Genomic DNA, 16,531 nt, shown 5'->3' on the forward strand with positions numbered 1-16,531 from the left:
AGGTGTGCAGATTCTGGCCCTGGAAGCTTCTAAGCTATTAACCAATATTTTAAAAACATTTTAGCCCAGAAAGCAAACAGCACAGTCTCAGTTTTGTACATGTCCATGTCAGGGGTGTTAAGTCAGCTGACTCATGGAAACTGCTGCAGAATTTTGGTTTTGAAGTGCAAGGGAAAAGAAAAAGAAGGAAAAGCCCCTAATGGCTTTAATCTTTGTATAACTGTGCTTTTGAACAAGTCCTTCTTTGTGCAGCCAGGTGAGCCTTTTCATTAAGGCTTCTGTCATTTCAGAGGGGGGAAAAACCCCAGATTCTTTTAATTTTACAGGTTTTGAGGCTTCCAGTTTTTTGTCTGTCAAACTGAAACATTAAAATTCACCTCACAATGATGCTCTGGGCCTGCATTGAAGGTGGCGGACAAAACATTCAGATCCCAAAAGACAAGGGAAAAGGGTGAGAGAAATTTAACACCTGGGTATCCAACCAGGGTTAAACGGCACAAAGTAACTTGGGCATAACAGAATTTTAGGAGATTAAATACATTCAATTCCCAGGGCACTGTATTTGTGTGCACTGAATGCAATGGATATCAAGTAGAAAATAAAATTAATACTCATCAAGAAAAAAACACTTTCAAGCCTTGTAACATCAATAACAAGAAAAGGAAAGGGGAGGTGAGAGATTCAGTAACATGGTTAATAATGAGAGTGCATAATTTCCAAGGAAAAATTATATTACCACCTGATAATGTGAAGAAAAAGCACATTTAGTCCTGACTAGTAATAAGTTTTAAATTAGGATTTTGAGGGTTTTTTCCCCAGCTTGTTTCAAATACACTATGTACTTCCTGGGTGTGATGGGGCTGGGATAGGTTTGGGTACATATTTGGGAGTGTTTGGATCCATATTTGGATTCTTGAAGAGGTGAGTTCCAGAGTCAGGGGTATCCAGGGCTGGGATGTGTTTGGGTGCACATTTGGGTGTGTTTGGATCCATATTTGGATTCTTGAAGAGATGAGTCCCAGAGTCAATGTGGCCAGGGCTGGGATGTGTTTGGGTGCACATTTGGGTGTGTTTGGATCCATATTTGGATCCATATTCTTGAAGAGATGAGTTGCAGAGTCAGGGGTATCCAGGGCTGGGATATGTTTGGGTGCACATTTGGATGTGTTTGGGTCCATATTTGCTGCAGGATTAGGATGTGAACAGTGCTGCTCTGCCCTGCCCTGCCCTTTTGGCAGCTGTTTTAGAAGCTGTTTCCAGGCCAGGGGTTCCTGTGGGACTCTGCTATCATCCAGGGCACAGCTGGGGCTCCCTGAAGCTGCCAGAGCAATCCTTGCCACAGTCCAGCAGAGCTCTATTGATCCTGACTGACTAAAACATGCCAGCCCAAGCCACTTCCAGCCTCCCTTCTGCCCATCCCTTGGGGAAAAAAAGAGCTGGAGAAGCTGGAAAATGCTCTGCTTCCCAGCTGTGCTCAATACTGACATCTCACTGCTGGATTTTAAAACTTTCTCCGTTTTTCAAGAGCTACCAGGGCAGTTCTTGGGCAGCAAATGGGTTTGCAGTGGGAGCACAGGCACAAAGAACAGGGATGTGCAGAAACTTTGATAGAGTTTTGCTGCCAAAATCCTTCTCTGGGTAGTTTGTAAAAGACCCCGAAGCTCATCTGATGCTGATTAGCTTTGGAGGCACAATTGCTACAATGAGAAAACTTTTAGTGATTTGCATGTGTTGACAATTATTCTAACAGTAACAACCTGATTATACCAGTGTGTTAGTCCCAGATATGGTGTATTATTCCCTAGCTTTAGGAATAATTCGGATAGTTATGGCCTCTGGCTTCATTTAACCATAGCCCTAATCACTTCTGATTAAAACATACATAAATGAGTTTGTGGATTTTTTACTTTTTTTCTTTTTACACCTCAGCTTCTTGAGGTTTTTTGCCCCAAAGGAAAGAAAAAGAGAAAATTAGGTTTCAGCACAGAGAAATGTTTGAAAGACTGTACAATAATAATGAAAAATATTTTCATTTCCAGAACATTTTATTTAACCAGCTCATTAATACACTTTTATTATTTTGATTTGATTAATTGTTGTTGGTTTTGAGATTGGATTTATTTTATTATTCAAGTTGCAATGACTCTCCTGTTATTTTCTTCATGCTTACCAAGGGGTTTACACCATTATTTCTCCACACAAATAACTAATTAGTCAACCATTTTCTCATTTGACATTTCTCAGTGGCGAGGGACTGCAAACTGAATTTCATCTGATTTTTCATTCTGTTTTGATGGTATCATTGGAGATTCAGGATTGTGATGAAAGCCAGCCTGTTAAATCCCTGATGTGACCAACAAAACAAAGCTGAGATGAGGAATATTTTAGCTGAGATGGGGGAGATGGGTGCATGGTTTTCTGCAGATGCAAACCGGAGCAAACCCTGCCTGCAGAGAGACACAGCCTGCACACCCTTCCCTGTTTGGGAAGGGTTTTATATCTGGGCAGTGGTTTTATATCTGAGTAATAAATGGAATCCAAACCTCTATATTCACCTGCTCCTTGTAATTAATACATTTGATTAATCTACATTGGTTTTCAGTATCTGAAAAAAAAATTAATAATAGAATAACAGAATGGTTTGGGTTGGAAGAGCCCTTAAAGATCATCTCATTCCTGCCCCCCTGCCATGGGTAGGGATGTCACCCCAACTGCTCCAACAGCATTCTTCCAATGGCTTTAATGCTACAAACATTTTAAAATTTAAAACAACAAACAAACAAACAAACCCAAAAACCCCCAAAACAACGACCAAAAAAAAAAAAAAACACAACAAAAAACACCCAAGAAAAATAAAAACCCTAAACAACACAATCTTGGAAACTGTCTAAAAATGATCTTTACAAAATCAAATGTCAGCATAGTGACATTACTATAATATACATTAGAGAATTGCTGTTATTGTTTTAATTTCACATGGGACAGGAATTTGAGAGCCAGCTGTGTAAGGCTGGGAATGTGGGAATGTGTATATATATATATATATATATGTATAATATATCTAAATATATATTAATATATAATATATTTAGATATATTATACGTATATATATGTATAATATATATATATTATATATTAATATATATTGAAATATATATACATATATATGTACATTCCCAGCATACATACATACATATATTATTTTTATATATGTATATATGTGTATATATATATATATGTCTGTATATATATATATGTATACATGTATATAGGTATATATGTATATATGTGTATATGTGTATATATGTATGGTTTTTGCCCTCCCCAGAGCTTTTAACCCAGCCTGGGAGCAGGAACACCTTTGTTATCTCATGGCCAAAAAGCAGAAAAACTGCACTGTGTCCCCAGTAATGAGTGTGGAGTGTGGTTCAGCTGGAGAATTGCTGTGCTGCAATAAGGTTCCCTTTCTGCTCCTCCTGGTGCCATATGCTGCCCTAATTAGTGCAGGCAAAAGGTAATGAGAGCACAGTGGAGAAGAGGGAGCTCCATGGGAAGCAGGCTGATCTCTAAAACTCTGCATTATGTCATCCCTATCTAGAGCACAATAGAGTTCTCATCCAGGTTTTTAATGTTGCACTTATATTTTGGGATGGTTTTTTATCTTTCTCTGAGAAGCACCACTGCTTCTCTGGGTGTGATATTTGTGCTGTAATTGCTGCACCAGCCTCTCCCAAAAAACTGAACTTTTCCCAGGGGTGGTGCCTCATGATTTTTCAACCAGCCTTGATGCAAAGCTGTTCATAAATTCTAAATAATTTCCATATATCTGCTATTCTATTTTAGTTCTGCACCAAGTACAAATTTTGATTTGTCCTCTGCTGTGCATCCACAACCTCTCTGTGTCTCTTTGGAGCTCTGTGTTCCAGGTGTGCACTGGAACACTGGAGCAGACAATTTCCAGGCTGAGGGAGCTGCTTTTGCTGCTCTCTTTGCGATACCTGGCTGAGACAACCCCAGGACACGAACCCAGAGCAAGGAGGTCACAGTCAGAATGTGTCACACCCTCTTTCCCTCCCATCTTGTCACACAAGCCCTTGGGAGCTGGGAGCTGTTGGCACAGTTTAAAAGTAAAAGGAAAAAAAACCCAAAATTTAACAAACTCCATGAGTGGCACTGCAGCAAAGCAGAATAAAACCAAACCAAAGAGTAATTGGCACAGCAGAGAGCACAGCTCTGTGTACATCTGATACATCACTGTGCTCAGGACTGGAGGTACAGCAGGTACATCTAGAAAAGTTCATGTTTAACCACCTAAAAAATAGTCTGATTTTAAAAGCTGCTGTGCAATCAGATCCCACCCAAGTCAAAAGTGGGAAGTGAATCTTTGCATTCAAAACTTCTATTTTTATCATGGTTTTTATGATGGGTCCATTCTAAACCTTTGCTAGCAGAGCCCTCAAAAAATGGAACAAAAACCAATCAAATGTGCTGCAATATGCTCTTACAATAAGTAAAAATGTGGTGGGAAAGACAAAGTGCTACTTTCACAATATCCTGTGCCAAATCACAGGTTATACAATCCAGGTTTTTATTTGCACAGCCAACAGTGCTTTGTAGAGCAATCAGGGAAGATAATACAATCCATTTTACATTCTCATTACTTTAGAAGTGTTGAATCTTCTGAAATGGTTTCGGGGTTAATTGAGAATTTGCAATTTTACAATAGACTAGGAATTGTTTAGGCTGCCCTTGTTCCATATTTCTGTGCATACCTTTGTTGCAAAGTTATAAAAACAACAATAAAAGAAGAAACAAAGAAGTGAAATGAAATGATCTGCATTGTCCCTGTTGCAGGCACTCATTTTTGTGGGAGATAAAGCTGAGGTATTGATTAATGTTTAAATGGCTATTAGGAGGAAGGACGTGTTGGGTTGATGGAACATCTCACTGTGCACTAATGCTTTCCTTTGATTCTTTCCCACACATTCCCTAGGGGATAATTTCTGCTCCTGGGGAAGTCAGTGGTGAAACTCTGAGTTACTTTTTTATGCCAGCATAAATAAGCCAACTATTTTCCCTATTTATCTCTTTTTTTGCATAAATTCCAAAAGTTTCTGGTTGCCAGATCTGCTCTTTAACTTATTTTAACATCATAAGAGCTCATAAAGGTATGTAATTTTTCCTGGCTGTATATGCTGAAGTTTTGATGTTCACTCTGCCTGAATATTCCTGTGCACCACAGTCAGGCTCAGCAGCCCCCAGGAAATTCCATTTTTCAAGCCTGAAACAAAGTTGTGGTAAAAAGCAGCAGCCTCAGCAGGGCTGTCTGTCAGCACTTTGTTAGAGGCAGGAATTTTTTTTCATTTTACCTTTTTTTAACCCCTCAATAATGTCTTGGTTTTGTTTATTCCCTCATATTTGCAATGATATTTTAAACTTTTTTTTGCAACTTTATCACATAGGACTTTCAGATGAATTCACTTTCACTGTGAGGCACTGCCTTGGCACAGACTCATTAAACAGTAACAGGCTCCATGTCAATTACTGGTAATTTAAAATGTCTATAAAAGGTTGTATGGTGGTTTATGACCTATAACAATTCACTACAAAAAAGATAAACAGGTTATTATGCCAGGTATTGATTATATGATTGGAGTTTTTGTTTAAAATATAAACACATTTAATTGGAGAGGGAATTGGTATCAGTTAGTTCAGCTCTGGATTGTTCTTTACTTAATATGTTTAATTTTGTATAGAATTAGGCCCTAATCATGAACATTCTTATATTTATTGCTTCAGTCAAGCTCAGGGAAGTTCCTGGTGTGTAAACTCCCCAATCTCTCTAAACATTTCCAGTTTTGGGGGCTGAGTATTTGTGCTTATTAAAGGGAAAAAAGCACACCAGGGAATTTCATATTGGGGCATCTTGGAGACAGCATTCCCAAACTGTGACTGAGGCAACGTGGATGTGTCTGAATTTAATCAACAGAAGGAGGAAGCTCCAGATCCCAGAGTGCAGAACAAGAGTGTGCAAACAGGGCTGGGTGTAACCACCTCCCCCTGACCTGGTGCATTCATTGTCTGACTCTTTCTGCTACCATTCCCTGCAATTTAGCGCATTTCCAGCTCACCCAAAACAAATAATGGTAAGAAAAAAGAAAATAGACCCTCTCAAACATAAATTAAAAATACAGCTTCTAGTCCAACTGGAATTTGGAGTCTGGAAAAAGGATCCTGGGACAGGATTCATGAGGTGAGTGCGGGTGCAGAGGCTGTTGGAAGTGTTCTGGCTGTATAACACAGCAGTAGGAAACAGGTCTTATATAATATCCTAAATATTGATTTCTCTGCTAAACTTTGGGACAAATATATATATATATCCAAAGGAATTGACTCCAACCTCTAACAACACTGAACTGTCTCTAAGGCAGGGCACAAGCTTAAATTGTGTTTTTGCAACATGAAGAGATCCACTGTGGAAGCCACTGAGTGCCCAGACAGATTCCTTTGCAGCAATGCATTTCTTTGAAGTTCAGATCTATAATTTGCTAACAACCTCTGCCCTTTTGTTCAGGTATTCAGTGTACAAGGACCCAGCAGGGTGGCTGGAAATCAACCCCACCAACGGCACCGTTGGCACCACGGCAGTGCTGGACAGGGAATCTCCCTTCGTGCACAACAACATCTACACTGCTCTGTTCCTGGCCATCGACAGTGGTGAGTGACCCCTCGGGCAAAATCCTGAATTTCCTGCTTGAAATGCTCTGTTCTGAATGCTGCAAGTGATGCCTCAGGTTTTGGCTTTTTATTTTTCACATTCTGTGCTGCTTTAGTGTGTGGGTCTGGGCTCACATCAGGGGATGCTGAGCTCTGTGCACAGAGCAGGGACACAAAACAATTCCTGCTCCAGCTGGGCACCAAGGACAAATGATCCAAATCTCAGCCCAGGAGCACAAACACCGTGGGCTGGAGAGAGAAAAACAAGCAGGGTGGGACTGCAGGGGCTAAAGCTGGAATGGGACAATGAACTGCAAGGTGCAAATGGAGCAGAACTGATCCCAGGGAGAGACCCCGGGAGCGCTCGTGCATTTTGGGGCCATTTTGGTTCATCTTGGGTTCATTTTGGGGCCATTTTGGTTCATCTTGGGCTCATTTTGGGGCCATTTTGGTTCATCCTGGGTTCATTTTGGGACCGTTGTGGTTCATCTTGGGTTCATTTTGGGACCGTTTTGGTTCATCTTGGGTTCATTTTGGGACCATTTTGGTTCACCTTGGGTGCAGCCCTGGCTGGGCTCTTGTGCTGCCCAGGGTGGATCCATGGAGGAGATCCTTTTAATAAATCCCTGCTTGATTCTGTAGCTCTGCCCAGCCTCTGTTCCAGCTCAGCCCTCACAAGGCATCACACGTGTAAAATTAACCAGGTTCTGCATCACTTCTCTGTGGCCACCTAAATGTATTAGAGACCATTTTAGAAACCAGAAGAAAGAGGAATTAACTTGAAACTTGCAAAGAGGAATTAACTTGAAACTTACAAATTTATAACAGTTTTAATTTAGCTTTAAACCTTACAGATTTATCCCTACACTGATGTCTTAATGCTAGGTGTAATTAGTCTAGAAACATTCTTGGAAATGTAATAAATCTTCCTAATCAGAGTTAATTTCTTCACAATATTTGAGCAGTCAGCATGCCTGAGGCACTGAAATACCAATAACAGCTCATCCTTGATATGTTGGATTATAATCTATTCACTACAATGACAGTGACAATAAAAACAAAAACTAAACTCCTTGTTAAAAAGGAACAGTTTTTGCATATTGTGTGTACTAAAGTTCCTCCTGTCAAATGGAATCCAAATTGAGCTATCTAAGGAAAATCCAGAGAGTGACTCTGGAGCAGAGGAAGAAAGAGCAAATCCTGAATGTTTCAAATCTCCTGAGCTAAAGGCACAAAATAAATAAAAGATTTGCCTGTAATATAACAGCTAATATGCTAACTCTTTTTCACAGCTGCAGCTGGTTTAGCCCTGGTGATGAATTGTAAAATGCTCTTTTTAAGGGAGTAATTCTACATTTTTGCAAGCACATGACTCAGGGAACATTTGCAGGGCCTGACAGGAGAAAGAAAATATCGCCTTAAGTATAAGAGAAAAAAAAAATCTGCTGAGGAGATGATTTACTTATATATTAATATACATATTTTCCTTAGGAAATTTCTGGGGGGAAATGTAGCACTAAACATATTTCTGTCTTTTGCTTGCTATTGGATTTTTTTCTTTTTTAATGCATCTCAAAATCAGGTGCACTGGGAAATGTCATCTCACCATGAAAGTAAAAATTTGGGATATTACTGAGGGGTTACCCAAAGGACAAAGTTGTGTTTTAAAGGTGAAGTCAGATATTGTCACAGAGAATAGATGGAGAAAGGACATGAGTGTTCTTGGCTGTGGGAACCAGCCTGAGTAATGTGGATTTTGGGGGACACCTTTATGTACAACTTAGGCCTTGCTCATTTATTCTAAACCCAGAACTTCACTGCTTTTAATTCTCAGATATTTTTTTGTTTCTATTGTGGATAAATGAGAGAAAGGGAAGCTGTGCTGGACAGCAGAGCAAAGGAATCCTGCTCACTTGGGATTCTGAGGCAGCACCTGATTGCAGCCCCTGTAATTGTGTTTATTTGTGACTCTGTCAGTGCAGGAGTTCATCTTCTCCAGCATTATTGACTCCTGTGAATGCAATGATCACAAACCACACGTGTGCACTCAGGACTGCCATGCTAAGGGGTTAATAATGATCTTTTCCTGCCATCAGCAGCCCTGCCACACGTGGCAGTGGGAATAAACAGCAGAACTTAATTAGCTGATATTAACCTTGTGCCCTGCATCACCTCTGCATTAATTACCAGGCAGCTTGGGGAGCAAATTCAAGTTAGACATAGTCTGGGAAGTGGGAAAGTTTCCTGCTGGCCTGGATGAATGACTCTGGCTAAAGCAGCCAGGGAGGTCTGGGAGCTGATCTCAACAGGTTGGGCTCTGCCTTCCCCTCAGGGACAGCTGGGACAGACAGCATCCCTGGGAAGTGATCCCAAATTTGTTTCCAGGCTGGCACTGCGATCTAGCACTGCTGGGAAACCACTTTATCTCTGCAGCCATCAGAGCTAATGTCCAACTTGAAATATTGCAATAGATGAGAAACCAAATTGTGGGAAAATGCTATGAAATGAATACAGAATTACTTCAGGACTCTAAAAGAAGGTTGTGCTAACTGAAAAGGGGGAAAAATCAGATTGAACAGAACTATCTGCACCTCCTTAGAGCAGCATTGTCCATGGGCTGCAGACCTCTTTCTTCAGGTTAATAAGTGGAGCCTGTCTAATGCCAGTGAAAATGCCTGGGACTTCTCAGTGAGAGGGCAGCCAAGAGCAGGATTAAGAACTGCCAAATGAAACAGGGTAAAAAAGTGAAAATTTAGAGGCATTTCCAATAGAGCAAGTCATTTGCTTGGGCTAACTGACTTGTGGTGAAAAGGAAGGAGAGGAAAAAAAGAAATACTTTAGCAGAAACTCTTTTTGCAAAAGCATTCAGTGGAGGTTTTTATTTCCTTTGGCCTCTCAGCTCATCTCAGTCAAATCTGAGATGGCACAGGCAATGGGAAAGTTGATTTTATCAGGCTTTCCTTCCCTGTCCTGGAAATCCAGAGAGCTCAGGTGATGCCCAGGGCGCTGCCCAGCACTGGGAACTGGCACACACAGCAGCTCCCAGGCACTGCAAGATGTGTGATCATCTTTAACAGAATTTATCGTGAATAAATCTAAAATCATACAGAACCTTGTGCCTTAGGCATTGCTGAAGCGCACGAGCCATATTCTAAAACATAAATACAAATATTAATTGGAGTTCATAGCATTTACCTGCTTACAGAAAAAGTTCTGTTGTCCCCCTGTGTTCCATGCTCACCCCTTTATAAAATAACCTTATATTTGAGTGCTGTCCTGGGGGAGGAGTGCAGACAGCTGCAAACAAACCCCACAGTGATCCTTTTTCCTTCTTCCTTTTTCCTTTTTCCTTCTTCCTTTTTCCTTCTTCCTTTCTCCTTTCTCCTTTTTTCTTTTTTCCTTTTTCCTTTTTTCCTTTTTCCTTTTTCCTTTTTCATTCTTCCTTTTTCCTTTTTCCTTTTTCCTTTTCTCCTTTCTCCTTTTTCCATCCCCTTTTGCTGATGTCAGTGGAGAATCTATCACCAGTTCCATCTGACTCCTAGTTATTACACTTCAGTGCAGGGAGCAAGTGCCAGGGCATTTTATTTTATTTTTTTTTTTATCTGCAAAGAGTTGGATATTTCTGTCACAAGTAAAACCTGGAGCTTTGTGCTTGGTGTTTCTTTGTATAAACCTGTCACATCTTTATCTTTTTTGGGGATATCACTTTACCAGTAGGACAGGAACAATGAAAGGGACACAGAAAATGGAGTCACTCCACTGCAGGAAATAAGCTGGCTCTTTATGAGATTCTTTCTGACCTTTATGATATTATTTCTCAGCATTATCAAATTAACTGCAGCTAAAGGTGGTAAAGTATGAATTATGTTATTCCTGATCCAAACAGTTCCTGTATCTTCCCAAACACACTTGAAACAATGTGTAACAGCAAATTTGATGGAAACACTGTTAATTTATTGATAATAAATTTTGACCTTTTATAGGGGTGCATTACATTTTAAAAAGGACTTTTTGGAAGAAATATCCCAATTTTCTCAGTACATTTGATTTCAGTAAAAGGTCAACTTAGTGTCTTTAGAATTTGAAAACTTTTTATTGAAGACCTGTGTGACCACAGAGTCTCTGGCCTATTAAAGAAGAAATTAAACCCTGGTAGGAAATACCATGCAGCAGAGTTAACACATTAAAGTGTCATGAACTGTGTTTAATCTGACAATGAGCTGATAATGGGGCAAATTCAGGTATATGCAAACTTGGGAAACATCAGAGGTTTCATTAAATTAACAAAAGTGCCAACAATGGTGATCATTTTATTTGGCACTCTAATCATTGAATCCAATGCAAAATCACAGCATTATTGGGAGCTTTTCTGCCAAAAGGGATTTTGCTCATTCCATGAGAGGAGAAATCATCTGGGTTTGAGAAACCTGTGTGGAACAGAGCTTCCAAATGTGCTCTGTGGTGCCATCCTGCAGAGCCCATTGCTCACTCAATTTGGGATGAGGATCACAAAGCACAGCACCTGCATGTTTATCTCATTCACCCATGCTAGAAACTCTCCAGGAAAGGTCTTTTTTTTTTTTTTTTTTTTTTTTTTTTTTTTTTTTTTTTTTTTTTTTTTTTTTTCTGTATTCTGAGAGTTTGAGTCACAATCTAGAAAAAGTGAGGGAGGAGGAAACCATGGCTGGAGGTGAAGCTGAAAAATACCTGGAAAATCTGTGAAATCTTTAAAAGATAAAATTCATTTCTCCATTTCTTTTTAGAGGAATGAATAATAATTTATCCCCAGATTTATCTTATTTATACAAGAATCACTCTTTTTGTGGTGCAATTAAGATCCCATTGTGTAGCCTTTTTCTATCTCTTTAAAAACAAAATCTTTGGGTATTTTTGGTTGCTTGACCCATAGAAAACCCACCTGTGTTGTCCATTATTTGTCACCTGGTGACAAGTAATGACACACTAATCTTGCTGGTTGGGTTAAATGCAAAGTGAGGTTGGATTCCACTTTTTTTGGGGTGGTTGGATGCCATCCCAGTGGGGTCCCACCTAAAGAGAAATATTCTCCCAGTGAGTCTGATGCAGTGTGAGCATTCCACATTCCCTCCCTGTCATTCCTGACACCAGGGAGCCACTGAGGCAAAATTTGGGAAAAGAACTTCAGCTGCGTTAAACAAAGAAATAAATATCATTAGAAGTAATTTTAGTTGTGAGTTCAGGGTTTGCCTTGAGCTACACTGGCAGTTTAAGCAAAAAGCAACTTGGACTTGGCTGTGGGCAGCTGCACTCGTGAGCTGTGGCACTGCCTCATTTTTCCTGAGCAAAAGGAAGAAATGGTGAATCAGGGTCTAGTTTTTTCTCACTTTTTCCTGTGTTTCCAAGGAGCAGCTGAACCCAAGCAATCCTGAATCCAGTTTATTGTGCATGTCTTGGCACTGCTAATCATCGGAAAGAAAACTTTTTATTCTGTCCTCTGTGTGATGAGCAGTAACACACAGCACCCAGGAAAAGCTGGATAACAAAGAGAATTGTGGCATTGTGCAATTAGAACTTCTCCTGACATGTATCTAACCTGTCTCCTCTCTCCATGATGCACATAATTAAATTACCACAGATTGATTCCACCTAAACCATGCTATTTTTGAAGAAATCAGGCAATTAGTTACCATGGCAACCCAATTAAGCCAGTTTTATACCCCTTATCTTAATTGCTGTATTAATTGAGAAGAGAAAATAAATTGAAGACTCATCCTTTTCTTGCCATTTTACATTTCAGTAAAATATGAATTGCACACAAAATATTGTTTTAATTTGTCATCATGGACTCATGATTGGAAAAAGAAATGGGAATGCTGAAAACAGTATTTAAGATGGATGGCAGATGTCATAGCAATTGGAGATGCTGAGAGAGCTGAGCTCTTCTGAAATGTAATTACTCACAAACAGGAGCTGTGTGTTTTATTTGAAGGGATAAATGAAGGGTTGGAACTTTAGAAGAAGCCAACAACATTACAGGTGTCCTGATATTTTTTAAACATGCAGATATTTTTTATTTTATATATTTTCTATATAATTTATATAATATCTATTTCATAGATTATATCTAAATATATACATATATAAACTCATATTATAATATAAATAAAATATATTATAGACTTCTATTATAATATATAATAATATATATAAACTATATACAGATATATAAAAATATTTATTTATATATATATTTTAAATAAATATATTCTATATTTACTATATATAGTATATAATATATATTATATAAGAAGTATAGAATATATAATATATATTCTATATTTACTATATATAGTATATAAAATATATAATATATATATTCATTTTTAATGAATATATAAATATACATTATGTATTATATATTATATATAAAATATATAATACATATTTATATATTTATTATACATTTCCTATATTATATTTATTTTCAATTATATTTAATTATATATTACATATTATATATTATATATGATATATGATATATGATATATTATATATTATATATTATATATTATATTTATTTTATGTTATCTATTATATTTACTATATTTTTATATATTTACTATAGATAATATATTTTTATGTAGTATAGATAAATGTATAATATATAATTTTTCTTTTATATATTTTATATTTCACTTTATATATTCAATATCTATATTTAATAATATATTTATGATATATATTTAATAATATTTTTTTTATATTTTTATTTTATATGTTTTACAAATCATCTATATGTTAATAGAGATGGAAAATGCACAGGAAATTTTAATTGATGGAGAATTAGGGACAAAATATCAGCACATGGTTTGAGTAGAGCAGTTGTGTGAGCAGCACTCCCAGATTTTGGTGTCTCCCAATGTGAGGGATGAGACAGAAATTTGTGTTTAGGTTCTCAGAGCAGCATCACTAGAAAGCATGAGAAGCACTGTTCTTGTTTGAGGAGCAGTGTGTAATTTGTGTGACTTTAATAATTCTGATATTATTCTGTGCATCTTTTCATTAGGATTCAATCATTAAAAGTAAACAAAGTATCTTTTTCTATAACACTTATTTTCAAACTAATTTTTTCAACTGGTGGTAGCAACATGGTCTTTTATGCTGGCAGCAATAAAATCCAGTTTAAAATCCACATTTCCTGGTTACAGCCCCTTGTATTGGAGACTCACTTCACCACCAAGTTTCCACTTTGTTTCACTGTGAAATTCTCCATCCTTCAATCTCTGTTTCAGCAGCTTTTACCCAAACCAGTGATGCTGTTTCACTCCTATGATGGCCATGGTGTATTCCCAGATGTGCCACTTCTGGGAGTTTGGAATTCTCTCTTTCTTTCTCTATTTGGGCTCGAAAGGCACCCAAATATTTAAATGTTCATCCTCAGGAGGGATGGCCGGTTCTGCTCAGTGGCAATTGGGATCACAGCTCGCTGGAAAAGCTTCTCCCCAGGATTGTTGGACCCTTTAGGTCCTGCTCTGCTCATTAATTCTGCTCTCAGCCACAAGGTTTGGTAATGCAAATTAACAGTTTTACTTCAGAATGAAAATATTCTATGGGTAACTTTCCTTTCAAAATCAAAGGCGTCTGGAGATCATGGGATTTTAAATTATTTCGACAGCATAATACCATCAAATTTATGAAAGTCACATATTCCCAATGGATGAGTTGTGGCCATTTTTGCTTGATTCATTTCGTGTTACATTTTTATGACGTGTGTTAACAAGCTCCAGTTTATGACCCTGACATTTGCTTGCTTTTCTTTTGGAGGTCTTCATAAATCAATGAAAGATTTTTGTTTAAATCATTATAAATAAACCAAGCAGAGAATAAGTCATTGAAATGGACAGAAGCAATTTCCTTTCACTCTTTTTTTTTTATCTGTAATATTTGCCCAAGTTCTGAACCATACAAAGAGTGAAACAATTGCACAGCAGGGAGAACACAGCCATATCTGTGTGTGACAAAGTAGCAGGACATCCATAAATCTGTTGGCTTCTTCATTTCAAAAGGCAGATTTTAATATTACTGACTTCAGAGAAAGATAAGAAGGGCAGTGCATAAGACATTATCAGTCCAGTGTGGAAATAATGCATTCAAAATTAAAGACAGCAGTTTAATTAAGTGCATGAAAGGCTGGCTTTTATGATCATATTTCAAATACCAGAATGTCTTTTCATCCATTCTGCAGTATGACTTTACTTAATAATATATCAAGAACAAAAAACGTATGGGAGTCTTTCTGTAAATTCAATTAGTCCAATAAAAAGTGAAAAATAGTTTCTTTTTCATTGAAAAGAACTCAAGCCTAACCCTTCTGATGACAAAGTGTGAGATGAGAAGGGAGGGCAGGGCTGGAGAAGGATGAACATTCAGCCTTTGTGATGCATTTCTCCTCGCAGGAAACAGATGAAGTGTCACCATCAGTAACATTTGTTATTGAAAGGACTAATTGCATTCTGCTGCAGGCAGCAGTTTATCAGATCCAGACCATGGGGTGCTTGTTTCTGCCTTGGGATGCTCTCCCAGCACAGCAATAATTCAGTTTATTACAATGTGCTGTGGGTTTCCTTGGAAAAGCCTGGGTTGTGGGGCTGCTGTGGGCTGTGCTGAAGGGCTGAGCTGGAAATGCTGTGGGACCCTGCCCTGGTGCTGCAGGGGTTAACTGCAGCCCCCAAATCCATCCGGGAAGGGTTTGTGTGGGTTGGGACCGTGTTCACAGGGGTCTGAGGATGAGGGAAGGGATGAGGATCTGACTCCATGTTTCAGAAGGCTGATTTATTATTTTATGATAGATATTATATTAAAACTATACTAAAAGAATAGAAGAAAGGATTTCATCAGAAGGCTGGCTATGAATAGAAAAAGAAAGAATGATAACAAAGGCTCTGTCTCAGGCTCTCTGTCTGAGCCAGCTGACTGTGATTGGCCTTTAATTAAAAACAACTAAATGAGACCAATCCCAGATGCACCTGTTGCATTCCACAGCAGCAGATAACCATTGTTTGCATTTTGTTCCTGAGGCCTCTCAGCTTCTCAGGAGGAAAAATCCTAAGGAAAGGATTTTTCATAAAAGACGTCTGTGACACCTGGTCACTGAGAATTTTAGACTTTCTGTACTGACAGACACTGATCCCCTACTGCATTTGACCTAAAGCCATAAAGAAATTGTAAAATTAAATAATAGAACTATTATGAGTGTGTAGTTTGAATTGAAGTGTGTAATATCACATAGTAGAAAACTTTAAAGTTTTAGAATATAGTATTATACATAAAACAAAATAGGAGTTCAAAAGTAGAGACTGATCCTTCGTATTTACCTTCTTCTTCACCTTCTTTCTCATAGGTTTGAATAGTTTAAATAAAAAAGTCCACATTGTGAGTGTCAAGTAGTTAGTTATTAGGTTTAAAATATAAATTATTTAGGTGTCATTTCTTAAATAAGCAGTTTATCCTAAAGAAACCTTATAAAGAAAGATACAACTCCATTTTTGCCTTGTTGTAGAGCTCTGTAGAACTCACAACTTGTAAGACTGTTCTGCTCAGGGAAGTGCAGGGATCACACTTCCCTGTGCTGAACCAGAAAAAAAAGAAAAAAAGGAATAAACAACCCATGAGTGCAGCATTTCAGTGCCAGGCGCAGTAAAGGACAAAATGTGCGCTCAGAAAGCTCTGAGGTGATTTTCCCAAGGTGCCAAAGGAGCTGCTGAGCTGCAGGCAGTGTGTGGCTGGCTCAGCCCTGGAGATGAGGTGCTGCTCCCCTCAGCAGCGGGCAAACTC

At 38.2% G+C, this 16,531-nt stretch overlaps 1 protein-coding gene across 2 annotated transcripts in view; it reads left to right on the forward strand.

Annotated features, from left to right (window-relative positions):
- Positions 1 to 16,531, forward strand: part of CDH13 (cadherin 13) — a 441,709-nt gene that overhangs the window by 402,503 nt on the left and 22,675 nt on the right. For both annotated transcript variants that reach the window (XM_058034103.1, XM_058034102.1), the window contains exon 11: positions 6,576 to 6,718. In XM_058034103.1, coding sequence (XP_057890086.1) covers positions 6,576 to 6,718 — 143 coding nt within the window. The remainder of the gene's footprint in view (positions 1 to 6,575; positions 6,719 to 16,531) is intronic.

Source organism: Melospiza georgiana, chromosome 14 (genome assembly GCF_028018845.1).
Source record: "Melospiza georgiana isolate bMelGeo1 chromosome 14, bMelGeo1.pri, whole genome shotgun sequence".
NCBI classification, from domain to species: domain Eukaryota; kingdom Metazoa; phylum Chordata; class Aves; order Passeriformes; family Passerellidae; genus Melospiza; species Melospiza georgiana.